This window comes from Callithrix jacchus, chromosome 3 (assembly GCF_049354715.1).
Source record: "Callithrix jacchus isolate 240 chromosome 3, calJac240_pri, whole genome shotgun sequence".
In the NCBI taxonomy this organism is placed as follows: Eukaryota; Metazoa; Chordata; class Mammalia; order Primates; family Cebidae; genus Callithrix; species Callithrix jacchus.
Window position 1 is genome coordinate 51,887,834 of NC_133504.1, and position 27,419 is coordinate 51,915,252.

The window sequence follows — 27,419 nt, forward strand, 5'->3', positions numbered from 1 at the left end:
AAAAAAAGCCTATTCAATTAGGAAAACAGGAAGTCAAATTGTCTCTATTTGCAGACGACATGACTGTATATTTAGAAGACCCCATCATCTCAGCCCAAAATCTCCTGAAACTGATAAGCAACTTCAGCAAAGTCTCAGGATACAAAATCAATGTGCAGAAATCACAAGCATTTCTATACATCAATAACAGACTAACAGAGAGCCAAATCATGAGCAAACTATTGTTTACAATTGCTACATAGCTAGTAAAGATAATAAAATACCTAGGAATACAACTAATGAAGGATATAAAGGACCTCTTCAAGGAGAACTGCAAACCACTGCTCAAGGAAATAAGAGAGAAAACAAACAGATGGTGAAATATTCCATGCTCATGATTAGGAAGAATCAATATTGTGAAAATGGCCATCCTGCCCAAAGTAATTTATAGATTCAACGCTATCCCCATCAAGCTACCAATGACCTTCTTCACAGAACTGGAAAAAACCATCTTAAACTTCATATGGAACCAAAAGAGAGCCCACATAGCCAAGACAACTCTAAGCAAAAAGAACAAAGCCGGAGGCATCACACTACCCAACTTTGAACTATACTACAAGGCTACAGTAATCAAAACAGCATGGTAGTGGTACCAAAACTGAGATATAGAACAATGGAATAGAACAGAGGCCCTGGAGGCAATGCCACACATCTACAACCATCTGATCTTTGACAAACATCACAAAAACAAGCAATGGGGAAAGGATTCCATGTTTAATAAATGGTGTTGGGAAAACTGGCTAGACATGTGCAGAAAGCAGAAACTGGACCCTTTCCTGACACCTTAAACTAAAATTAACTCTAGATGGATTAAAGACTTAAACCTAAGACCTAACACCATAAAAACCCTAGAAGAAAACCTATGCAAAACCATTCAGGACATAGACATAGGCAAGGACTTCATGACTAAAACACCAAAAGCACTGGCAACAAAAGCCAAAACAGACACATGGGACCTAACTGAACTCCAGAGCTTCTGCACAGCAAAAGAAACAATCATTAGAGTGAACCGGAAACCAACAGAATGGGAAAAAATTTTTGCAATCTGTCAAAGGGCTAATATCCAGAATCTACAAAGAACTAAAACAGATTTACAAGAAAAAAAACAAACCCACTCAAATGTGGGAGAAGAATATGAACAGACACTTTTGAAAAGAAGACATATATGAGGCCAACAAACATATGAAAAAATGCTCATCACTGATTATTAGAAAAACGCAAATCAAAACCACATTGAGATACCATCTCATGCCAGTTACAACGGCAATCATTAAGAAATCCAGAGACAACAGATGCTGGAGAGGATGTGGAGAAATAGGAACACTTTTACACTGTTGGTGGGAGTGTAAACTAGTTCAACCATTGTGGAAGACAGTGTGGCGATTCCTCAAGGACCTAGAAATAGAAATTCCATTTGACCCAGCAATCTCATTACTGGGTATATACCCAAAGGATTATAAATCATTCTATTATAAAGACACATGCACACATATGTTCACGGTGGCACTGTTTACAATAGCAAAGACCTGGAACCAACCCAAATGCCCATCGATGATAGACTAGACAAAGAAAATGTGGCACATATGCAGCACAGAATACTATGCAGCTATTAAAAAATTATGAGTTTGTGTCCTTTGTAGCGACATGGATGAATCTGGAAACCATAATTCTCATCAAACTGACACAAGAACAGAAAATCAAACACCACATGTTCTCACTCATAGGCGAGTGATGAACAATGAGAACACATGGACACAGGGAGGGGAGTATCACACACTGGGGTCTGTTGCGGGGGGGCCAAAGGAGGGACTGTAGGGTGTGGGGAGGGAGAAATGCCAGATATAGGTGACGGGGATGGAGGCAGCAAACCACATTGCCATGTGTGTACCTATGTAACAATCCTGCATTATCTGCACATGTACCCTAGAACCTAAAGTAAATAAAAAAATACTTTTTATAAAAAGTGACCTGGGTTAAGAACTAGTGACCTGACTTTGTATATTCCTTTTAAGACCATGGTATATGTAGGCTTTTCTTTACCACAGTGTGTATTTTTCTTTACCACATTGCGAAGTCTGTAAATACTGGGACTACATTTTTATACTCGCATTCCCCAAGGAGCCTATCATAATGCTCAGGCCTATGTATGAAGTAAAAATTCTGGCTTCTATTTGGCTAAAATAAGACTGTCTCTTTATCACGGATATTCTAAGTTTTACCTCCAAGTATCTACATGGATTATTTAATCTCTGCAGAACTTGTGCTCCTTGAATCAAAGGAATTGAATTTCATATCAATTTTGAATAATTCTCAGTCATAATCCTTTCATGGCTTTACTTTTCAGACCCTTATGATATATGGAAACAGTTTCCTCATTACATTCTTCATGTTTCTGAATCTTCCTTCCACATTTTAAATTTATTTGCTCTCTGCTGTGTTCTAGCAACTTCCTCCAATCAGATTTCTAATGCACTCTTCTGCTGTCCCTAACCCATCCAACACGTCCAGTGAATTTGTAATGCCACTATCCTTTTAATTTATAGATTTGTTTGGGGTTCTGAACATCTACCTGTTGCTTTTTTTTTTTTTTTTATTAGGATTATATCCTTAGGGTTTTGAATCCTTTTATTTAAATATTTTATTTTGAATATTAGAATGTTACCTAAAGTTCTTGAATCCTGCTGCCATATAATATCTGCTAATTTGTAGACTGTTTCCTCCTCTAATTTATAAATTTTATAATTTACAGATTTGAGCTCGTGCTCATGAGGCATTACTTACAGGAATCCTGTGCAACCAGGGTTGAGAGCATATAGGTTCATTCCTTCTGCTATGTACCATAAAATAAAAGTTCCAGATTCTTTAAAAATATTACTCTCGTTTTGAAGGATTCACAGATTCCACTGGTTATATAAATTTCAATTCCAAAGCCAGGCGAGCTGCTAGACCATTTACAGAGATTTGAAAGGGAGCCATCCCTCCACTTCCAGTGAGCTCAGTGAATGACAGATATATGCTTTCTTGACATTCCCATGCAATGATAGACAAGCTTTTAATTTTCCCTTTTAGTGAGAAAGCAGCCCTTTGAGTCCTGGCATTTTATGTGTGAAAATCCAATAGTAGACCTTGCTTCCTGCCCAAGAGTGGATGTTAAAACCCAAGACCTATTACAGAGACCATCAACATATGGTCTTATCACTCCTCTATAGTTCTAATACTTCAGTTTTCGATCATTTGGGATTTCTCTCGCTTTCTTGAAAGATGAGCCGTGTATTTAAAAGGATGTTTATTAAATATAGAAAAAACCCCTGGGGTCTGGTCACAGCTTTGTCATACAGTAAATTTGTAACCTAGAACAAACAACTAAATTTTTGACCTAATTCTTCATTTGCAAATAGAAATATCATCTAAAGATTCTCACAAGATTATCATGAGGATCAAATGACATCTTGAATTTGAAAACTCCACAAACTACGAAAGCACCCTATAACCATGGTTATATGATTAGTTTTGAATACTACCATAGATTACGATAAATTTTCTTTCCTTTTGCCCAGCAAGATTCTAAACAACCAAAATTACTCTAGTGATTCTTATCAATTCTAACTGTGTATGAAAATGAGAGAGAGAAAGATCCATTGGAGGAGCTGGTAAAAGCTAAGGGTTGGTTTCTTATACAGCTATAGACTTTGCACATAATTTCCGAGTATTCTTAGGATCCCTGAAAACAGGGGTGTTAATAAATGAATATTGCACTGAGAACCTCTGTTCTAGATAAAGAAAGGTAAATTTAGGTGGTAGCTATAAACAACCAAGGTAAGAAATATGTACATGTACATGATATTGACAATCTTAGTGTTTAACCTTCAGAAATCTGTAAAAATCCCCAAACAAAACAACATAGTAATATGCCAGATCTCTACTTACCTATCTGGATTTATTAGAGATCGTATAGTAATGGCAGCCTTTAAACGCTGCTTAACATCTAAGTAACTAGAAGGCTCATCAAACATGAAACTGTGAAAAATAAAAAAGAAAAAAAAGCAGATATAATAATTTTGAAACCCAAGACATTCTACCTTGCATATTATTTTAAAGCACTGTAGCATCAACAGCTTTTGATTTAACCACAACAAAAATCTCCAATAGTAATAAAGAGTCTAGCTGTCATGGTAAAACTTTCTGTATTCTGTTCAGAAGTATAAGGAAAAACTTACAGAAAGACTTGACAACAAGTTTGGTGAGGGTCTACCAGGTTAGGCTAATTGACAAATTGGTAACTCCTCATGAAAAGTATTCTGATAATAGTCTTAAGTAGTTTGGAGAGCTATTCTCTTAAGTCAGCCACACTTAAGCATAGTTTTTTTGGAGGGTATTGCAAGAATTCATAGAATACTTTGTGGAGAAGAGCTAGCCCACACCAGACAACAGGGCAGAAACGTGGAAAAATAAGCAATAAATATCAGGGAGGAGAGACACTAAATGTAGGAAGGAAATTTTCCTCTCCTCCCTCTCATATGGCATGCCATAGTTATCTAGGATGACTTAAAAGACCTCATGCTTTGCTTCAGGTTATTTAAAAAGCTTGTGAGCCTGGCTGCAGAGCTTAAGTCTTAAAATCTTTTCACATAAAAAGAGGGCTTAAATAATGAACAACTGACTCTATATAAAGAGTTCTGGCACCTATCAGTTATAAACTATCTAAATAAATATTTTCCCCTGTGAATATAAAGGGGACAATGGGCAGTGGATACACAACTGCTTCAACATCGTATTTCAGAATCAGGGCCTTAGATAATACTTCTGTAAATTTCTCTCAAAACCATTTCTCTATTAGCAGCATTACAACTGAAAACTCTACAATACAAATGAACATAAACAAAAATTGTAAAGCAACCTACATATCAGCTTTCTGTATGCACACGACAGCACAAGCAAATCTCTGCAACTCTCCTCCTGAAAGATCTTCCACATTTCGTTCTTTTAGGTGGGTTAAATCTACAAAGAACAGAGGCATTGTGCTCAATGTCATAAATTGTATTTCACCTCTTCCAGTTAAAACGTACACTGCATGTCATCATTTGAAGTTTGAATACTATTTCGGTTGAAGATTGTTTAAAGTAAATATAACAATTACTAGAGATTTTCCCATTTATTTCAGTAATCCACATAAAGACGCATGCTTTCATCACTTAAGTTTGGGGCCTATTAAAATATATAAAGAAAACAGCCAGCCATGGAGGCTCACGCCTGTAATCCCAGCTATTCGGGAGGCTGAGGAAGGGGAATTGCTTGAACCCAGGAGGCAGAGACTGAGGTGAGCCCAGATCATGCCATTGCACTCCACCCTGGGTGACAAGAGTGAAAATCTGTCTCAAATAAACAAACAAAACAAAACAAAATAAACCCCCCCCCCCCCCCCACAAAATAAACACTTACCAAGCTGCTGACATACAATTGCCTGTGTCTTTGTCTCATCTTTTCGGTCCAAAATAGATCCCACCGTCCCCTGCCACAGTATACCAAAAATAGTTACCACTATTTTCTTTCAATATTAAAGAGAATCACAAAGTAAAACAAGTGTATTTTAATATATCTTTTATAATTCTATCAATATCCATTAAGTTCCCTCTATCAAAAACTGACCTTTGCAGCCTTAGGAATCTGGTCTACATATTGAGGTTTAATGATGGCTTTTAGGTCATCTTCTAGAATCTTGGTAAAGTAATTCTGTAATTCAGATCCACGGAAATAAGTCAAAATCTCTTGCCAGTCGGGAGGATCCTTAAAAAAAAAATTACAGAATCAGGTGAATTTAAATCAATAATACAATGACAAAGAAGATGAATGCTATATGAACTAGAATATATATGCAAATCGAATACTTATGGCTTTTAACTTAAGATTGGAGGTGAACTTAATTAATAAAAGTCTCATTTCCCTATAGCAGCAAAGAAAGAAAACAGAACAGATACTACGTTACTCAAAACCAGATTCCCAGCACCTAAGGACATAGGCAGGCATCTAATAAGAGGTTAAGCTGGAAGGAATGTTTCCTGCTTATATTTCCAAAATAAGTGAAAATGTTTTCAGGTATCCAAGAAATCTTTCTGGATACTTAACCAAGGATTCAGAAACGAAATGTGAAATACACATATGATTTATCTGAACAAGTAACAGAGTAACATCCCTACTCTGGTAAAGCTCCGTTTTATAGTATCTACAAATAAAAATATCTAACTTAAGAACATTACACAGTGGCTCCTGAATTTCTTTATGTACTAAAGCTGGAAATTTTCCACTCATAAGTCAAAAGCCTAATCAAACTATTCACTGAAACAAAAACTAATTGAGCTATTTTAAACATTACATTATTGGGACAAATTAAATGGAAACATGTAATATAGCAGAATTAAACAGAATTCTGCTTTAAATCAAGGCTTAACAACTCAGAATTTTCAGTTAAGTAACATTAACAGATTTTTAGTTAAAAACTACAAAAGAGCTTTATTTATACACTTCTCAGTACTATTTCCACAAATAACCTTGAAAATAAGAGTATTTTAAAAATACGCATATCACCCCACCCACAATCTCATAAAACTGACTCATGGTATTAATTTTTACAAAGTGATAATACATACATCGTACTTTCCAAGGTTTGGCTTTTGTTTTCCTGCCAAAATTTTTAAAGCGGTCGACTTTCCAATACCATTAGTTCCAACTAATCCCAAAACTTCACCTGGACGAGGGATAGGCAACCTGTTACAAGTATATGAAAATAATAAAACAACTCAGACTTACAAAGAAAAAGTCACATAACATCGGAATGACATATTTTAATGAACTTGCACTTCACACACATCCATTAATAAGCTAAGAAACATATGCCAGATATTATTGGCTATTAGGAAAAAAACAGCCAAGATTAACTTGCACTGTTAATTGTTAGAAATGCATCCATAAACAACATTACTCCAAGTTTTATTTATTCAGTGTTCAAAGTCCATTCTAAAGTCATATTTCTTTTTTACATATAAGGCTCAGTTTTAATATATAAGAAAATGCTTTGGTACAAAATTACATAGCAAGTGCATCCTCACAATGTCTTTCTTTTCTGGCCTGCCATTTACTTACAAGGAGAGAAGTGCCACATCAACCAGAAATATTCCACTTCATTCTCCTTGCTGCAGTAGGCCCCTTAAAGCTGGCAGGTTGAGAAATACCTTTGTATTAGTAAAATCTAGACTCCTAGATTCAAAGTATTAGTGTTCAGCAGATAAGAATCCCAAACTAAGGATTTATTTGTAACTTAACAATACATGTCCAAATTCAAAGTGATATCCTCTGCAGACCTTAAGATTAACGCATAAACAAAATTAAAGGCAAGTTCTCTTAAAAGTTATTTTGGGGATAAGGGTACTAGGAACAAGAGTAACTCTAAGTCCCAGTTGTATATTAGAATCACCTGGAACTTTTTCAATATACTAAGGTCCAGACCCTATGATGTAATTAAACTGGGCTGAAACCTGGGCATTAGCAGCTTTAAAAAGTCCCAGAGATAATTCTAATGTTAGCCAGAATGAACCGCAGACATATACGGTATGACTCTGCATGATGTTATAGTATTGTATTTTCCTTTAGTGACTGGTTAATAGCATCTCTTCCCCATTTTTGCATTTCTCTTAAAATCCCAAATGTATTTTACTCTTAACTTTACAGAAGAGGAATCTTGATGTGAAAATATACCTGTGCAGTTTGAAGGCATTGGCACAGTATCGATGTGTGGTTTCTTTTTCTAAGTTGCTTGGTAAGTTGACAATTGATAAGGCGCCAAAGGGGCATTTCTGTTAAAGTAAAGAATTTTTGTATTAAAATGTGGACATATACACATGACTAAAACAGATTAATCTTCTAAACATGAGGAGTTTCATAACGATGTAAAATGTTGTTTTATTTCCTTTTACTATTTACTTAAAAATAAAAGTTCCATGAACATTAGAATCATATCAGTTATAGTTCTCTCTCAGTATATGTGGGGAAAGTCATTCTAGAACTCCCAAGTATAACCAAATTGGCACATACTCAAGTCCTGTAGTCAGTCCTGCAGAACATGAGTACAAGAGTCAGCCCTTTCTAAAATGGGTTTTGCATCCCATCTTGCAAATACTGTATTTCTAATCTGCGTTTGGTTGGGGAAAAAAAATCCACATATATGTAGATCTGCAGAGTTTGAACCTGTGATTTCAAGGATCAACTGTAACTCAATATTCCCTTTAGTGACGGGCATAATCCTTTATATTTAAAGAGTGCTTAATACTCATTAAAAACCTTGTAGAACTTGAGGTTTTCTGTTTGATTTTTTAAAAAACATAGTAGATAAGGGAAGGCTAGGCTAAGAGGAAAGACAACAAAAAAAGTCACTGAATATATGACTTCATATTCTTTCCTAAACAGATGTTCTCCCTCTGTTACTTTCAATTATTCCTGCCCTTGTATGATTTCTGTTCTACCTTGTAAAGCCCTTTGTGGTCATGGATCTTATCTTTTTTTGGGTTATTTCCAACCCACCAATGGCTTGCATATTTGCACAGACCAGGGATTAATGTCTTTCCAATATGACTTTTATCTATCCTATACAAAAAACGTACTTGAATTCTTGGAGTCAATTCACATTAAAAACAAACAAATAAAACACATAGGCTTATTCAAACAACATTTGACTATCAGGTGATAATCAAATGAAAAGTCCAAGGAACAAGAACGGCAAAAACAGGAAGGTCATTTAAGAATGGCAGTGTGGCTAGAAAAATTTTTCATAACTACAGACAACTACAGAGGTACATCCAAAGATTAAAACCTCATATTACTAATCTCTAGTAATGTTCAGACATGTTCAATGAGCTCAGGGGACCAATTCAAAGTTTCTGTGTTTAGAGATTCCAGGGAATTTCCTTTTTTTTTTTTACACGGAGTGTCATTCTGTACCCCAGGCTGGAGTGCAGTGGCACGATCCTGGGTCACTACAACCTCTGCCTCCCAGGTTCAAGCGATTCTCCTGCCTCGGCCTCCTGAGTAGCTGGGACTACAGGTGCCCACCATCAGGCCCAGTTAATTTTTGTATTTTTAGTAGACAGGGTTTCACCATCTTGGCCAGGCTGGTCTTGAATTCCTGACCTTGTGATCTGCCTGCCTCAGCCTCCCTAAGTGCTGGGATTACAGGTGTAAGCCACTGTGCCCGGTGGAATTTCCATTTTACATGTTACAAAATAGAGAACTACTCTTGTTTTCTAATAAAGTAATTTCCACCCTCTAACCAAAATTATTAAGTCTTTACAAAGCATATTTTATAGCTTATGTAATTTTATAATTATATTTTATATATTATAAAAGAATTTTATATATCATAAAATATATTAAAAAATAATTTATAATTAAATTTATATAATTTTACAAATTATATTTTATAATTCTTACAAAGTTTCTCTTTTTACCAGTGGAGTACCATTATCCACTTTTCATAAATGAACATAAAATGCTTACATGCTGCAAGTGATTCAAACTTCTTTAATTCTACAAGAAAAAAATATCCACTGTTCATATGTGAGGTGCATTATAATATCTTCGTGTTCAGGAATTATACGTTACTTTCCCAACTTCAAAGAGAATCATCTCATTAGTATGTTTTCAGCCACTCAAGTGTACATCCAAATTTTAAAATCTAATTTTCTTAGAGCAGCAAAGAAAGAAAATAGAATAGATGCTATATTACTCAAAATCAGATTCCTAGCGCCCAGGATAAAGGCAGGCATTTAATAGGAGGTTAGTACATATTTACTGGAAGGAATGCTTCCTGTTTACATTTTCAAAGCAAGTGAAATGTCTTCGGGTATCCACAAAATCTTTCTGGATACTTAAACAAGGATTTAGAAACCAACATGAAATACACAGATGATTTATTTGAGCAACGGTATGGTATGTGAACTCTGGTGAAGCTCCTTTTTATAAAATCTACAAATAGAAAGATCTAAATTATGTTACATATTAGCTCCTAAATTCCTTTTATGAACTAAAGTTAGAAATTCACCATTTGCGAGTCAAAAGCCTCATCAAACTATTCAAGCCAACAAAAACTACTAATAATTGAGCTATTTTAAGTATTATATCATACTATTGGGAAAAATTCAACAGAAGCATGTGTAATACAACCAAAGAAAAACTTAAGAATTAGGTTAAACCTTAAAATTTTTGGCTGTGTGCATTTCTATTTAAAAGGTGTGAATTTAATATTTAATATGGACTTGAAAGAAACATAATGTGATGGTAATATCCTTGTAATAAAGTGAAAAAAGAGAAATTTTGGTTGAAAATGGCTTTATTAAATTGAGTATGCAAGAATAACTTTTAAAAAGGTGGTTTAATTAATTTTAAAAAGCAACAATATCACTGATATTAGAATACCATTGTCCTAAATTTATGTTCTTTATTCATCTGCTTTATATTTTGCCTCATTTTATAGCATAGTATTCAGAATTTTCAGATTTCAGTTTTAGGCTACAAATTTGATCCAGTAAACAAAATATTACTTACCTTAATACAGATACCACAACCAATACAAAGAGTTTCAGAAATCCATGCTATTTTGCTTTGGGGTGTAACTTCTATGCATAATTTTCCTAGGTAAAGTAAAAGATACTTAGTTAAGCCATTTCCCCTGATCTTTTAATTTTCTGAACACTGTTATTTAAGCGATGCTGGTTCTAAAGTTCCATACAGAAGCATATTTTCAAAAACCAAGGCCACACAAGGAAATACATTTAAGATAATCCCTTAAATTGGTGCTTTGTGGGGACAGAGTTCTAATCACTTATATGAATATCCTGGTTAGGTAACAGGGAGATGACTTTAATATCTATTTATTTTATTTAATTTAGTACTGGTGAAAAAAATATGCCAGTAAAAATGTGGCAAATCCTGAAATACTTTTATTTTTAAGCTAGCCTAAATTTTAAATTCATAAAACAAAATATGCCTTGAAAACGGTAAGGCAAACCATGAAAAGAATGAACAATTGTAGCTAGATCAGTAAAACTCCAAAAAGATATGCAGTTATCTAATATACAGGTAAAATTAAACATGGTATTAGGGATAACAGAATTTCTGAATAGCAAAGGAGACAATAACAGATGAGAACTAAAGTTTCTTCTAAGATTCAGTAAGTCTACACTTCATTAGTACATTTACAATTACTTAACATAGTCCTAAAAGATTACCAATAATTTTTCAACTGAATTGTTGGAAATTTATCTGATCATCAAAATATAGCTAAACCTTATGAACAGTCATTCTTATTGAGCTCTTTGTTCTTGTTTTTTAAATATGAGAATCCTGTCAGTTTATTGTAACCCTTCCCCCACTAATTACAGGACTTTGTATAATTCAAGATCAGTAAGCTGAACTCTGCTTTGAGTTCACATCCAATATATTTTTAAATACTGATGCATTATTCTATGATTTGGTCTTTCTTTTAAAAATAGGATCCAATAAAAGGAATTTAGAACAAACTAGTTTTCTTGCCTTCACAGTTTTACGAAACTAATGGTGAACACAAAGTATATGCTAATGCCCATAAAGAATTATCAAACCAGTTACTTCTTTCATGGTTTTCTTTTATGCTTAAATGATCCACAGAACAGCTTACCCATTCGAACTACAGGACAACTCTTTTTGCATTCCTGTCGACATTTCTTAGGCTTACATTTGTCATGGTTGACAATAGCAATTCTTGTTAATTTGTCTGCCATAACTGTGTGAAAGAATATCCAGCTCGTCTATTAAAGAAAAATTAACAAATTTAATGTAATTACTTAAGAGAACTAATTCACATGCATGAAAAGACTGGAAGACAAAAAGATCAGTAAGCTGAACTCTGCTTTGAGTTCACATCCAATATATTTTTAAATACTGATGCATTATTCTATGATTTGGTCTTTCTTTTAAAAATAGGATCCAATAAAAGGAATTTAGAACAAACTAGTTTTCTTGCCTTCACAGTTCATTATATGGAGATGAAATAATTATCTGCAAAACAAAATAAATTTTAACAATAGTAAAAATTATAAAATAATCTATAATCTAGTAAGGTTGGGAATACCATATTTTACATATATGCCTTAATCAGAAGATTTATTTAAGAAAATTTTAAAAATGTCATTTACAATAGCAACAAAAAGAAAATATCTAGAAATATACTTAACAAGCTATATACACAAGGAAACTTGAAAATAACACCAAATGACATAAATGACCTGAACAAATGACATGCTATCTCAATTTTGATAAGAACAGTCAATATGACAGATTTCAACTCTTCCTGAATTTATATATTTAATTCAATCTGATGAGAAAAAACAAACAAAAGAACCCTAGGCATGTGGTGGTATGCACCTGTGGTACCAGCTATTCCAGAGGCTGAGGTGGGAGGATCACCTGAGTCTAGGTGGCAGAGGTTACAGTGAGCCAAGATCAAGCCACTGCACTTCAGTCTGGATGAGAGTGAGACCCTGTCTCCAATAAAAAAAAAAACAAACCAACTCAGACAAAGCAAACCTAAAGCTCCAATGGAAAAAGAAGTATTAATAACCAGAAAAAGTGAAAGGGAGGATGGGGAAATTCTACAAGCCCTTCCCCCAAACTAAGCATTACTTCATGTTGTATACATCTGACTATAATGACACTGATAGAGATGTGAAATAATTATAACAGCAATGAAATTAAAAGGAGACCAAGTAACTTTATGTATATACTATGCTCACTTTTAAAGCTTTTATAAGTGTTGATATTTCAGTTTAATCAACTACATAGCATTAAGATCAAAGTGAAGTTAAAAATCTTTTACAATATTGGGCTTAGTGGTTCAGAAATTAATTTCCTTAAAATAGTGATTAAAGTATTCCAAAAAGTGCATTAATACCCAAGTTTATTCCCATATGTAATGATTGAATCTGAAGCCAAGACTGTCCATTTAGAAAGATACCATGTTGGCTTTTTTCTGATTGTGATACTCAATCCTGATTTTTGTTTTGTTTGTGATACATTGCTTCCCCTTGCAGACATCTTAAGTCTTTTTCACATTCATCAGTATAATTAGGCTTGGAGGGGGATTAGACATCTTGCTCCTCAATACTGTCCTAGACTATTATCTCTCCTTCCTCTCTAAAAAGTTTTGCATGTCAACTACCCAAATGCTTTAGTTAGTACTGGCAATCAGATCACTCACTTTCATTCCCTGAAGATTTCATCCCTCTGCCAACTTTCACATACTCTTCTACAACTCCTGACATAGTTCTTGGTGATTTCAATATGCTAACAGATGAACCTCCCAGCATTAACGCTCTCCTCCAACACCATGCCTTCTATTCTACCATTCATTTTTATCTATCTAGCCATTTATTTTTCTGGTTACATCCTAAACCTTAACATTACCGGTAACTGCAATCCCTCTATAACCACAATTTCAAATACTATATTCTCCAACCACCACTTGTATCTTTTCAGTTCACCCCCTACTACACAACAACCCAACAATCCCGATTCTCCCATTCTCCAAACCTTTCACTATCTCTTGATTCTATCATATTTCCACTGTCCCTCAGCTCTTGGTATTTTTATTTCTCTTCTTACCCAGCTAAAATACCCTCAATCACCACCTTGGTTAAATTCAGCTCTTCACCTTTAAACACAGAACTGAAAATGGGTAGGAAAAAACCCCACAAAACCTGCTGACGAGTCTCCCTTGAAATTCATCGTCTCAAATGGACCCTTATGCCAACCAGCAATCACAGTATACGTATTTGCCTAGCTAAGACCATTTGTACACTAGAAGACATTCCCTAAGAATGTCTTAACTATTCTCCCTCCTGTCTTTAACATCATCAATTATTCTCTCCACCTGCTCATTCTTATCAGCATTCAGGCAATCTATTATCTAACCCCATCATCTCCCATTACTTTATTTCCTCAACTGATTTATACAAAAATAGTGATAAATTGCAGTGGATTTAAGAAAAATGAACATGGATAGAACTCTTAATTAACTGTGTGAACACTTTTAATTCAACTTCTGTATCAATTTCAAGAATTGGAGCAAGGGGATTCCCTACTTCTTTTCAACAGAAAAGTTAGGCACAGTAAAGCTTGGAGAGGAAGGTTATAGTTAACAGGCTCCTGCAAACAAAGAAGGATTTGAGGATATTTCAGATTTGAAGACAAAAACTGTTCAAAACTGACACTAAAACAATGACCCTCAGTGTCATTCTTCCAGCTAAAAGGAAAAAAGGAAGTGAGGTATATTTGGAAACATGTTACAGTCTAAAGCCAAAATAATTGTAATGCTGTGTAAAAGCATTTCAAAGACTGCGTTTAACCAATGATCTTTAATATCACATGAAACATTATAACCTATGCTTAGTTTATTGGACTTATAAAACACGTATAAGTTAGGAGTGGTACACGGCTCCCATTTCAGAGTTTTAAGACATTTAGAAGCAACTCTAAATATTGTTTTCTCCCCCTCCCTCCCAACTGTTAAATGCTCTTCCTAAAACAAAACAAAACAAAAAACTCCCCCTTTTTTAAAATAGGGGAGAACTAAGTTAACAAAAAAAAAAAAAACCTCACAAACCCCAAACACCTTCTGGTTAAAATACAAGTTCTGAGCCTTTGGTTACACTAACAAAGCACTATTGTCAGGTGTCAGAATACAATGAATATTCTCAGAATACGGGACAAACTACTGCAACATAAATGCCACTATCCTAAATGATTAGTTAGCAGTCCTGTTGGGAAAGAGTACAAAAATAAAACATGTTATTTGGACAGTTCTTTCTTTTACAGATTTTACCATCAAAAAAGAGAAAATAAGCTTATGTAGTTAATGGGAGGTGGAAATTAGGCTTCGGCTGTCATTCACTCACAATATGTATTAAATGTCTACAATGCACGAAGCCCTGAGGAGATAATAAAGGTATTCTGAGTAAAGACACCAACCTTGATTTCAATGAGTATAAGATACAATAAAGGGAAAAACAAATAAGGGGAGAAAGTGCAGGGTGCCATAAAAGTGTACCAAAAAAGGTATAGGATTTTAAGTGGGAAATTACTGGGGATAATCCCAGTCATGGCTGCGTACACACTGTTTCTGAGAAAAGCAGAGTGACATGTGGGCATCATTTCTATAAAGCCTGGGAGTGGACAGGGAGTTTTCGACTTCATGGCGGCAAGATGCCATGACTCATTCACTCACCAAAACGTGGAAGCCACGACTTCCCACAAGCAAATACACACACGTGACAATATATCCATTTTAGTGTGCTGGGGGAGTGTGGGGGTACTAGAGGGTGCTGTAAGTTCTAAGGGTGCCCTCCTCTCCAGCAGGTTTGGCTCCAGGGCAGGAGTGGGGTAAAGAGGGAGTGGAGACTACGGCATCTAGGTCCATTGTCGAAGTCCCGGCGGGAGTGACAGGCAACAGCGGGGACAGCCAGGTCTGCTGGAGGGGAAGACCGAGGCGCCCCCAAGCTCTCGGCATCGCCCGCGCTCCGGCAGTTCCAGCTGTCCCGCAGGAGCCGCTGCCACGCGCTGCTACAGTCTCAGCCACCTGAGGCCTAACCAAAGGCTCTCGGACAACGTCCCTACAGTCTTTCCAGCCTGGCAGATGGCAGCTAACAGCCAGACCTCTCCGGGCTATTCACGTACCTGGAGAAAACGATCCCCTTGCGGAGGGGAGCACAGAGGCCAAATCAGCTCTTGCCTTCACTTTTCAGCCACACAGCGTGTTCTCACGGCCACCGGCCAAAATGGCGGTACCCAGCCGCCACTCGCGCAAGCCATAGGATGTAGTGCGCGCGCGCGACAGGGAGCGTGAGGCGGAACCCTGGAGGTAGGTAGGGCGCGATGACGTCATTGTTCTGCGACCCTTGTTCCTCGCCGCTGGGGAAGCCAGGCTGTCTTAGGAAGCTGAGTGGGAGTGGCACGTAGCTGCTGGAGGTCCTCAGAACCTGAGTTTCGGCCAGCAGCCAGGTCTGGAAACTGTAAGTGTGATGGCTTTTCTCCGACGTGGAGCGTGGTCCTAGCGTAAACAGATGCATTCTCCTTCCCAGTTTCAATCTTTTTTTACGCTTGCGCTCTCCTCAAGGCCAGTGGGTCGAGAGTGGAGCCTTAGTCATTCTGGCACGCTAGAGTTATCAGGAGGACCAACAGAGTCTGGTCCCGACACGGCTTGCTGTTGGGCGCTCTAGTTTCTTGTCAACTGTGTGGTCAGTTCAAAGCCGGGAATCCAATCTGCTCCGAGCTCCGTATTTTATCCACTTGGTGGCGTCCAGTCCCAAGGCCGGCAGTTGAATTCTGCCCTGAAGTGGAGATGGACATTCTTTCTTTGTTTTTTTTAGGAGACAGGACATTCAGTTAGTAGTAGTGGTTGCAAGTTGAATAGTCTCGTCCTAGATCTCACTTAACTTGCAGGCAAAAGACAAATAACTAGTTCATGACTAAACCTATTCATCTGTTTATTCATTCAGTAAATTACCTATTGAGCATCTAAACCTTAGGCCTAGCTAAACTTTACAGTCCACTGTCTGCGGTTATTTAATGAGTATCACGTGCTTGTGTGCTGATTAGAGAACAACTTCGGATACATGGGAAGTATCAAGGAAAGTGTATGCAGAAGTATTGCACCTGTTTTGAATAGCATAATTCAAAGTATAATAATGCTCAGTGGCAGTAACTACGCTACCAAAGCAGTTTTGCATATTCTTCACCATCCAGTATTGAAGTGTTTTTTGACGTTTGCGTAGACTTACTAAAATTAACAAAAGATGTGAAAGATGAAGTCAACTTTTATAGAATGGGCCAGTTACTTCAAAATCTTGAAGTCATTTTCCTGACTTTATCTTCTATGTTAAGACCATATGTAAATGGAACTTTTTAACATTTTTTCTTATTTTTGTGTTTTTTTGGGGACAGAGTGTCGCTCTGATACCCAGGCTGGAGTGCAGTGTCACGATTTCGGCTCACTGCAACCTCCGGTGTCCCCACCCCCCACCCCAGGTGGTCCTTCCGCCTCAGCCTCCCTGGGACTACAGGTGTATTTTTTGGTATTTTTTTTGTAGAGATAGGGTTTCACCATATTGGCCAGGCTGGTCTTGAACTACTGGGCTCAAGCAATCCACCTACATTGGCCTCCCAAACTGCTGGGATTACAGGTGTGAGCCACCAGGTTTCGTTTAAGGCCCGGCCTTAAATGAAACTTTTGACAGCTAGAGGGCGTGTATCTCTGTATCACTTAATGAATATTTAAAATGAGGATCTTAGTAGGGGGCAGTGTGATCACACTTGTAATCCCAGCTGCTTGGGAGGCTGAGGTGGAAGGATTGCTTGAAGCCAGGTGTTCAAAACCAACCTGGGTAACATAGCTAGATCGTGTCTCTAAAAAAGAGTTGAGGCCGGGTGCGGTGGCTCGAGCCGTAATCCCAGCACTTTGGGAGGCTGAGGCGGGTGGATCACGAGGTCAAGAGATCGAGACCATCCTGGTTAACATGGTGAAACCCTGACTCTACTAAAAATACAAAAAATTAGCTGGGCATGGTGGCACACGCCTGTAATCCCAGCTACTCGGGAGGCTGAGGCAGGAGAATTGCCTGAACCCAGGAGGCGGAGTTTGCGGTGAGCCGAGATCGCGCCATTGCACTCCAGCCTGGGTAACAAGAGAGAAACTCCGTCTCAAAAAAAAAAAAACAAAAATTGAATAAATAAAATGAGGATCAGTATTTACATATTCCTAGAATAAGAGTATTTCAAACTGACTTGTCTAAGGTCAAAAGTCATTTAAATTTTTAGTCACTGAAGTATAGAACTGCACAGCATTATATAATTAAAAATCATCAAGTGAACCTCTTTGACAGGAGAGGAAATAAAGCCCAGACCTACTCAAAGTTTAGGCTAATTAAAGGAGATACTGAAGCCAAAACTTTGATTCTGTGATCTTTTGACTACGATAGCTTGCTGCTTTGCATATCTGGTCATATGAAATAAAACCTGAATTCCTAAGATTTTTATTTATTTAAAAATAGGAATGCGGTCTTGCCATCTTGGTCTTGAACTCTTGGGCTCACATGATCCTCCTGTCTCAGCCTCCCAAAGTGTTGGGATTACAGGTGTGAGCCACCATGCCCAGCACCTAAGAGTTAAATTACAGTGATTTAATTATATTAACTGCATCTGAGAATAAATGATTAATATCAGGGTATATGAATGCCATTAAATTTTTATTGGTAAAAACCTGTCGTAGAAAGATGCTCAGCTCCTGGTATAATGTGTGCATTCTTTTTTTCCACATAGAATATTTAAAAAAATGACCACACCAAACAAGACCCCTCCTGGTGCTGACCCTAAGCAGTTGGAAAGGACTGGAACAGTACGGGAAATTGGGTCACAAGCTGTTTGGTCACTCTCATCTTGCAAACCAGGTAAAAATGAAAAAGCTGTTGGAAATAGTCACTTGCAGTTTCCTTATACTGTCATCTCCATTTATCCCAGGGGATATGTTCCAGGCCTCCCAGTGGCTGCTTAAAACCATGGATAGCACCAAACTCTTTCTATATTAATACCATGTTTTTTCCTATACATAAATACCTGTGATAAAGTTTAATTTATAAATTAGGCACAGTAAGAGATTAACAATAATAACAGTAATAAAATAGAACAATTGTAACAATAGAAGTAATGAGAAAGTAATAAAAGTTTTGTGCATGTGATCTTTCTCTCTCTCTCTCAAAATATTGTATTGTATCCACCCTTCCTCTTGTGATGATATGAGAGATAAAATGTTTATGTAATGAGAGGGAGTGAGGTGAATAATATAGGTGTTGTGATGTAGTGTTAGGCTACTATTAACCTTCTGACAATTTTTTAGACGGAGGAGCATCTGCTTCTGGTGATCCTGGATCAGCAGGCTGTCATGATTTTGATTAATTGGATGTCAGGAGCAGATGATGTTGATGACTAATGATCAGGTAGTATATACAGTGTGGTTATGCAGGACAAAGTGATGATTTATGTCTTGGGTGCGATGGAGCAGGATGGTGAGAAATTTCTTCACACTACTCAGAACAGTGCACAATTTGAAACTTACCAATTGTTTATTTCTGGAATTTTCCATTTAATATTTTGAACCATGATTGACCAAAGGTAACTGAAACTACAGAAAGTGAAACTGCCCATAAAGATACTACTGTACACTGGTCTGATTTTAATTCCTTTTGTTTAGATGCTTTATTTTAATTCTAATGCACTGGAATTTTTTTTTATCATATGTCTCTGTCTAGTGTCTTTACTAATCCCTAGTTAGATTTAACTACATATGTCATAAAGTCTCCTCTCTTTTCCTCCCCTGTCTCTGCTGTGGTTCTTAGATTTTTTTTTTCCTTCTCTATTTCTCTCAATTGGGTAAGTGAATGCTAACATAAACCAAAATACTTTTCCTTTTATTTTTCATTGGGACAGAATTCTTGAGTGGCAGTCTTTTTCTTTATGAATGCTTTTTCACTATCTTCTTTTGCCATGTTGTAGGTAGAAAGGCCTATGCCTGTCTCTTTTTTTTTTCCCTAAGTAACTTGTTTTTTTCCTGGATGCATCTAAGATTTTTCCCTTTATTCTGGAGTTCATGACTTTTGCCAGGATATATTTTCTCACCCCCGTAACACATAATTTGGTAGGCAGTTTTCATCTGCCGACTCAAGGTTAGAGAAATGTCTTTAGCTTGAGGGACTTTATAATGTTATTTGTTTAGTAGTCAGTCATCTTTCTTTCAGAAACTTTTATTATTTACACATTAAGACTCCTATAGCCATCCTCTCAACCAAGCCTCCTCTGTTTCCCTTCAAGTTTCCTTTCTTTCTCCTTTTATGAGCACTTTATCCAGATATAATTTATATACTATAAAACTCATCTTTTTTAGGTGTGGAGTTCTATGAATTTTACAAACATGTCCAGTCATGTAAGCAGCATTATAATCAAATGCATAGCATTGTCATCATTCCACAAAGTTCCCTCATGTCTTCTGTGCCTTTCTAAGTTCCTGACAACTCTGATCTGTTTTGGGTCCCTTTGGTTTCACCTTTCCCAGAATGCCAATATAAATGTAGTCATACTGTGTGTAGCTTATTGGGTCTAACTTCTTTCATGTAGCATAATTCACTTGTGAGTTTTGCTGTCGCACATATCTGTAGTTTGTTCCTTTTTATTGTTGATTACTCTTCCACAATATGGGTGTACCAGTTTGTTTATCCATTCACCAGATTTGTAGTAGCCAGCTTTCAAAATGGTCTCCAGTTATCCTTGCCTTTGGTATTCTTGCCCTTCTGTAGACCCCTTCCAGACTGTGTCAGGATAGGTCTTTGGGACCAGTAGACTATGGTGAAACTGTTGGTATAAGACTTTTGAGACTAGGTTGTAAAAGACATTCTATTATTCCTTCAATTATTTATTTTGCCCTATTCCTTCTCTGTTATCTTTCTAGGAATCTGGGAATCCAAGTATACATATGCTAGACCATTTAGTTTTATCCCACAGCTTTTGGATACTCTATTTTTTTCCACTTTTTTTTTTAATTTGTGTTTTAGTTTGGGTATTTTTCATTGGCCTAGCTTCAAATCTGCTGTGTTTGCCTTTGGCTTTATTGAATCTACTGATGATTCTGTCTTAAGAAATTTTTCGTCTGTGATTTTATATTTTTTATTTGTAGCTCTTCCATTTGACTCTTAGAGTTTTCATCTCTATTGAAATTTCTGTCTATTAACACATTTTATCTTTTTACCTTTCTAGGTTTTTTTTTTTAAATATTAGTCATAGTTATAGTTATTTAAAATTCCTGTCTGGAATTTTAAATTCCAGCAAGTGGGGCATCTCTGTTCTATTCCTGTTTATGATAATTCTGGTTTTCTTTTCATTTGTCATTTTTTTCTGTTGGGTGCCAAATGTTATATGCAGTTTAGTAGATACTGAGATAAATAGTATTTACACCTTGAAATGAGCACCCTTTTCTATTATTTGTCCTTTATTGTGGGATTTGCATTACCTAGGAATTCAGGAGAGTTTGGGTTTTGTTTTTGCTATGGTTACCTCCAGTGCCTCATAGGCTTCAAATTCCTCTGAAGATGCCCTGTGCTTATTGTGGGACCCTCGTGCCAGAGACGCTTTCTTATATAATAGTTCTACTCCTGTTTTCCTGTGCTACAGCACGTTTGTGCTTTAAGAGGGTGCCTCTCTCCATGCTCTTGCCCTGCTTCCAGCTGTAGAATACTGTGTTTTGTTACTCAGTTCAAGGGATTAGATGCAGGGTAGTTCTCTGTTTTTCTTTCTTTCTTTGGTGGGAGGAGGACAGGGTTTCTCCATGTTGGTCAGGCTGGTCTCTAACTCCTGATCTCAGGTGATCTACCTGCCTCGGCCTCCCAAAGTGCTGGGGTTACAGGTGTGAGCCACCACGCCCAGCCAGTTCTCTCTTTTTCTAGTCCAGCAGCAATCTTAGGTAGGCCCTATGTGCCTGGCCTTGAGGGTGGGTCATTCTCAGCATTTTGGCTTCTCCTATTCATGACAGCCTTGTATCTGTGGCTGGTCTTTTGGGGAAGACAGTTTTCTCCCTCACTCTGAGAAAGGACTGTTGTTTGCCCCTCTCCCAGTTATAGAGGGTTTTTTCTTTTACTCATCTTTCAGCGAGGATGGATGTGTATTTGTGTCCTTGGGTCAGCAGGGTTGATTCTCCTCCTGCAGCAGCTTAAGTCCTTTGCTCTACGGAAGAAAGGGTTTGGGAAGGAGGGTAGACCTTCTTGCTTTCCTTCAGTGGTGATCAGTCCCCTCCTCTGTGACTTAGGCTCTTTAGTCTTTTGCCCTCTTCCAATCTTTATGTGCAAAGTGAGGGCCCTTGCAAAAGAGTCTGAGAATTCACCTTGTGTTTGGGGTTCTCAGTCTTTCTGTACTATTATGCTGGACTGCATTTGGTCTTTGGCAAATTATTAAAGTTATACTTGGTTTCTTCTTATGTTTTTATTTTTTCTCTGTTCCTTCCTCCTATGCCCTACTACAGTTGGGACAATCTGTAATCTTTTTTTTCTTCTCAGAATGGGGACTGCCCCATTCTTGGATTTCAGGCTGTCTGGTAGGAGTTTGTAGTTTATCCAGCTTTTTCTTGTTGTTTGGATGAAGATGATTTTTTTAAATTTAAATTTTAAGTTCTGGGGTACATGTGTAGGATATACAGGTTTGTGACATAGGTAAATATGTGCTGTGGTGGTTTGCTGCACCTATCAACTTAACACCTAGGTATTAAGCCAAATGCTCTCTCCCTCCACCCCATCCCCCCAAAAGGCCCCAGTGTGTGATGTTCCCCTCCCTTTGTCCATGTGTTATCATTGTTTAGCTCCCACTTATAAGGTAGAACAGGTGGTGTTTGGTTTTCTGTTCCTGTGTTAGTTTGCTGAGGATAATGGCTTCCAGCTCCGTTCATGTCTCTGCAAAGGACATTATCTCATTTTTTTTTTTTTATGGCTGGATAGTATGCCATGTGTTTATACTGTTGGTGGAAATGTAAATTAGTTCAACCATTGTGGAAGACAGTGTGGTGAGTCCTCAAAGATCTAGAACCAGAAATACCATTTGACCCTGCAATCTCATTACTGGGTATATACCCAAAGGAATATAAATTATTCTGTTACAAAGATAAATGCACATGTATGTTCACATGCAGCACTATTCACAATAGCAGAGATGTGGAATCAACCCAAATGCTCATCAATGATAGACTGGATAAAGAAAATGTGGTATATATATACTATGGAATACTGTGGAGGTGATTTTTCCCCCAGTTTTTTAAAAGCGTTCCCAACTTTTTTTTAGGTTGTTTTGGAATTCCTTAATATTCATTATCTCATCAAATATTCCTGTGAATATGCTTAAATTGAACATCTTTCACTGCTTGATCTAATAGTATAACTTTACTGGTGCCATATTGTGCCAGTAATGAGATATGAATCAGTGCTAGTTGAACTCCTTTGGTAAAGTTTCCCTTCTTTGGTAAACTAGCACTGATTCATATCTTATTTCTAACACAATATGGCACCAGTCACTGGTTTAAAGAGAGCAACACATGTTACCAGTTCCCTGAAGATGCCCCACTGTTCTGACATCTTGGAGGTGCAGAAGAGAGCAATAGTTATTGCTACTGGAAGAGTGGCAGGATCACTTAAAATGTGTTGAGTATAAAATTCATTAGTGCAACGTCATACATCTTACTTCATGTGATTTTGAGCTTTCAGTTCATCAGTGAAATGTATGATTAGCACTTTACATATTAAGAATGACTACTCTTTATAAACAGGAAACTGCTTGAGAACATGATTGCTCAATCTTTGCTTCTGTAGGGTCAGATATTTTTCAGTTTAAGTCAGCAGATAGTTACTGAGATTTGTAACTAAAATTTATTAGAGATTGAAAGACAAAAAGGCACAGTCCCTACTGTCAAGGACTTAGTGGAGGAAGTATAGCATTAAACTGTTATTACACAGTGTAATTAATAACTTTTATTTAGTGCTTACTAAGAAATGGGTCCTATTCTAAGAACTTTACATGCATAAAATGACCAATTATCTCAGTAAAGTTTTCAAGTTATATGAGGTTGTACTATTTCTTTTATCATTTTTCAAACAAGGAAACTCTAGTACAGAAAGATTAAGTAATTTAACAAAGAAAGATCACATGATAAGCAGGAAATTCTAGAATTCAAGACAGACTCCACCACGCAATACTGCTTTCCACTAAGTATGGGCTCATTTTAGAAGTAGCCCAAAGGAGAAAGTGACTGACTTTGCTTGAAAGGATCATGGAAGTCTGCATGGAGGTGATGATTATTCTGTATGATGAAGCAAGAATAGGATTTCACTAAGCACATAAAAGCAAGGGAAATGAGACGGTTGGCCCCTGTAGCTATAGGTTCTAATTGCATAGATTCAACTAACTGAAGATTGGAAATAGTTGAAAAAACACACAAAAAATAACAATACAACAACAAATATAACACAAATAGAAACACAACAGTACAACATTTTATATATTTACATTATATTAGGTATTATAAGTAATATAGAGATGATTTAAAGTGTACAAGAGGAACCATTTTAAATAAGGGACTTGAGCATCAGTGTATTTTGGTATCCACAGAGGTCCTGGTACCAATCCTCCTTGGATGCCAAGGGATGATAGTATGTGCAGAGGTATACAACTTAAACAAAACATGGCTTATTCAATGAATTTCATGTAGTAAATGAGACTAGAACCTAGGGAAATGGCATATGTGAAGTTATGTAGTTAGGTGAAAGCCTGATTATAGAAAATTTTATTCAATATTTTATACTTTACTGTATAGATAATATGATCAATTGAAAAGTAACACTAAAACAGTCAGTGTTTGTTCATATTTGAGACTTGTTGAGGATGGATTGAAGTGAGGCAAGATAAAAAGGAGGCTGGGTGTGGTGACTCACGCCTGTAATGCCAGCACTTTGGGAATATGAAGTGGGCGGATCATGAGGTTGGGAGTTGGAGAATAGTGTGACCAACATGGTGAAACCCTGTCTCTACTAAAAATGCAAAAAAATTAGCTGGGCATGGTGGTGCATGCCTGTAATTCCAGCTACTCAGGAGGCTGAGGCAGGAGAATCACTTGAACCTGGGAGGTGGAGTTTGCAGTGAGCCGAGATCACCCCACTGCATTCCAGCTTGGGCAACAGAGTGAGACTCCATCTCAAGAAAAAAAAAGGTAAAAAGGAAATCAGTTAGGAGACATACAATAAGTCAGATAAGAAGTGATAAAAAGGAGAGTTTTAAGAAATTTTCAAAATGTTAATATCAGCCTTTGGGGGATACAAATTTATTTGCCTGCTACAAGATGGTAGGTGGCACATGGTTTTGCAAAACTATTTTTGTATCTTTGGAAATAATGGTTCAATATTTCACTAAGATTAAAGTTGGAATGTGTTTAGTAGATTCAGCTTGGCTGAACATACACCACAAAATAGTCTTACAATTCAGCACAATTGTTAGTCTCTGCCTAAAAGACTGAAAAAATAATGGATTTATTTATGACTGCTACCATATAATAGGGTCTTTAAAATAGTTTAATCATTTCATAAGCACCAAATGTACCCACAGTTGAAAAACAAATTTAGGGGAAAAAATAGGAACATCTGCTATGTTTAACTCTGTATTTGATACAAATAAGGGATTCAGTCTGGCTGTATTTTGTGAACATCTTACAGGGCTTATACACTACTTGTTCCCTGTTTTTTTTTAAATTTATTTTTTAATGCATTTTAGGTTTTGGGGTACATGTGAAGAATATGCAAGATAGTTGCATAGGTACACACATGGCAGTGTGATTTGCTGCCTTCCTCCCATCACCTATATCTGGCATTTCTCCTGATGCTATCTCTTCCCAACTCCCCATATCCTACTGTCCCTTCCCTATTTCTCCCTGACAGACCCCAATGTGTGATGCTCCCCTCCCTGTGTCCATGTGTTCTCACTGTTCAACACCCATCTATGATGGTGTTTGATTTTCTGTTCTTGTGTCAGTTTACTGAGAATGATGGTTTCCAGGTTCATCAATGACCCTACAAAGGATACGAACTCATCTTTTTTTATGGCTGCATAGTATTCCGTGGTATATATGTGCCACATTTTCCCTTTCCAGTCTATCATCAATGGGCATTTGGGTTGGTTCTAAGTCTTTGCTATTGTAAACAGTGCTGCAGTGAGCATTCGTGTGCACGTGTCCTTATAGTAGAGCGATTTATAAACCTTTGGATATATACCCAGGAATAGGACTGCTGAGTCAAATGGAATTTCTATTTCTAGGTCCTTGAGGAATCGCCACACTGTCTTCCACAATGGTTGAACTAATTTACAATCCCACCAACAGTGTAAAAGTGTTCCTATTTCTCCACATCCTCTCCAGCATCTGTTGTCTCTGGATTTCTTAATGATCGCCATTGTAACTGGCATGAGATGGTATCTCAGTGTGGTTTTGATTTGCATTTTTCTAATAATCAGTGATGAGCATTTTTTCATATGTTTGTTGGCCTCATGTATGTCTTCTTTTGTAAAGTATCTGTTTATATCCTTTGCCCACTTTTGAATGGGCTTGTTTTTTTCTTGTAAATCTGTTTTAGTTCTTTGTAAATTCTGGATATCAGCCCTTTGTCAGATGGGTAGACTGCAAAACTTTTTTCCCATTCTGTTGGTTGCTGATTCACTCTAATGACTGTTTCTTTTGCTGTGCAGAAGCTGTGGAGTTTGATTAGGTCCCATTTGTCTATTTTGACTTTTGTTGCCAATGCTTTTGGTGTTTTGGTCACGAAGTCCTTGCCTATGCCAATGTCCTGAATGGTTTTGCATAGGTTTTCTTCTAGGGTTTTTATGGTGTTAGGTCTTATGTTTAAGTCTTTAATCCATCTGGAGTTAATTTTAGTGTAAGGTGTCAGGAAGGGGTCCAGTTTCTGCTTTCTGCACATGGCTAGCCAGTTTTCCCAACACCTTTTATTAAACAGGGAATCTTCTCCATTGCTTGTTTTTGTGAGGTTTGTCAAAGATCAGATGGTTGTAGATGTTTGGTGTCCCCTCCAGGGCTTCTGTTCTATTCCATTGGTCTATATTCTGTTTTGGTATCAGTACCATGCTGTTTTGATTACTGTAGTCTTTTAGTATAGTTTGAAGTCAGGTAGTGTGATGCCTCTGGCTTTGTTCTTTTTGCTTAGAATTGTCTTGGCTATGTGGGCTCTCTTTTGGTTCCATATGAAGTTTAAGATGGTTTTTTCCAGTTCTTTGAAGAAGAACATTGGTAGCTTGATGGGGATAGCATTGAATCTGTAAATTACTTTGGGCAGTATGGCCATTTTCACTATATTGATTTTTCCTAACCATGAGAATGGAATGTTTCTCCATCTGTTTGTGTCCTTGAGCAGTTGTTTGTAGTTCGCCTTGAAGAGGTCCTTTATGTTCCTTGTTAGTTGTTTTTGTAGGTATTTTATTCTCTTTGTAGCAATTGTGAATGGCAGTTCATTCTTGATACGGATACCTTTAAAGTCTGTTGTTGGTGTATAGGAATGCTTCTGATTTTTGCACATTGGTTTTGTATCCTGAGACTTTGCTGAAATTGCTTATCAGTTTCAGGAGATTTGGAGCTGCGACTTTGGGGTCTTCTAAATATACAATCATGTCGTCTGCAAATAGAGACAATTTGACTTCCTCCTTTCCTATTTGAATACCCTTTATTTCTT

At 37.0% G+C, this 27,419-nt stretch overlaps 2 protein-coding genes across 7 annotated transcripts in view; one reads left to right on the forward strand and one right to left on the reverse strand.

Annotated features, from left to right (window-relative positions):
• The window catches only part of ABCE1 (ATP binding cassette subfamily E member 1), a 33,149-nt gene extending 17,217 nt beyond the window's left edge, over nucleotides 1-15,932 (reverse strand). The window contains exons 1-9 of the mRNA XM_002745316.7: nucleotides 15,793-15,932; nucleotides 11,741-11,870; nucleotides 10,630-10,715; nucleotides 7,789-7,886; nucleotides 6,684-6,801; nucleotides 5,686-5,823; nucleotides 5,479-5,548; nucleotides 4,941-5,037; nucleotides 3,967-4,056 (exon numbers count right to left, since the gene is read on the reverse strand). Coding sequence (XP_002745362.1) covers nucleotides 3,967-4,056; nucleotides 4,941-5,037; nucleotides 5,479-5,548; nucleotides 5,686-5,823; nucleotides 6,684-6,801; nucleotides 7,789-7,886; nucleotides 10,630-10,715; nucleotides 11,741-11,843 — 800 coding nt within the window. The 5' untranslated portion in view covers nucleotides 11,844-11,870; nucleotides 15,793-15,932. The remainder of the gene's footprint in view (nucleotides 1-3,966; nucleotides 4,057-4,940; nucleotides 5,038-5,478; nucleotides 5,549-5,685; nucleotides 5,824-6,683; nucleotides 6,802-7,788; nucleotides 7,887-10,629; nucleotides 10,716-11,740; nucleotides 11,871-15,792) is intronic.
• A 74-nt stretch (nucleotides 15,933-16,006) lies between these two features.
• The window catches only part of ANAPC10 (anaphase promoting complex subunit 10), a 175,260-nt gene continuing 163,847 nt past the window's right edge, over nucleotides 16,007-27,419 (forward strand). For all 6 annotated transcript variants that reach the window (XR_008480036.2, XM_054252891.2, XM_054252890.2 and 3 more), the window contains exons 1-2: nucleotides 16,007-16,127; nucleotides 18,433-18,560. Coding sequence is in view for 5 of the 6 variants with exons in the window: in XM_054252891.2 (XP_054108866.1) it covers nucleotides 18,446-18,560 (115 nt within the window). In the remaining variant the exon portion in view is untranslated. The remainder of the gene's footprint in view (nucleotides 16,128-18,432; nucleotides 18,561-27,419) is intronic.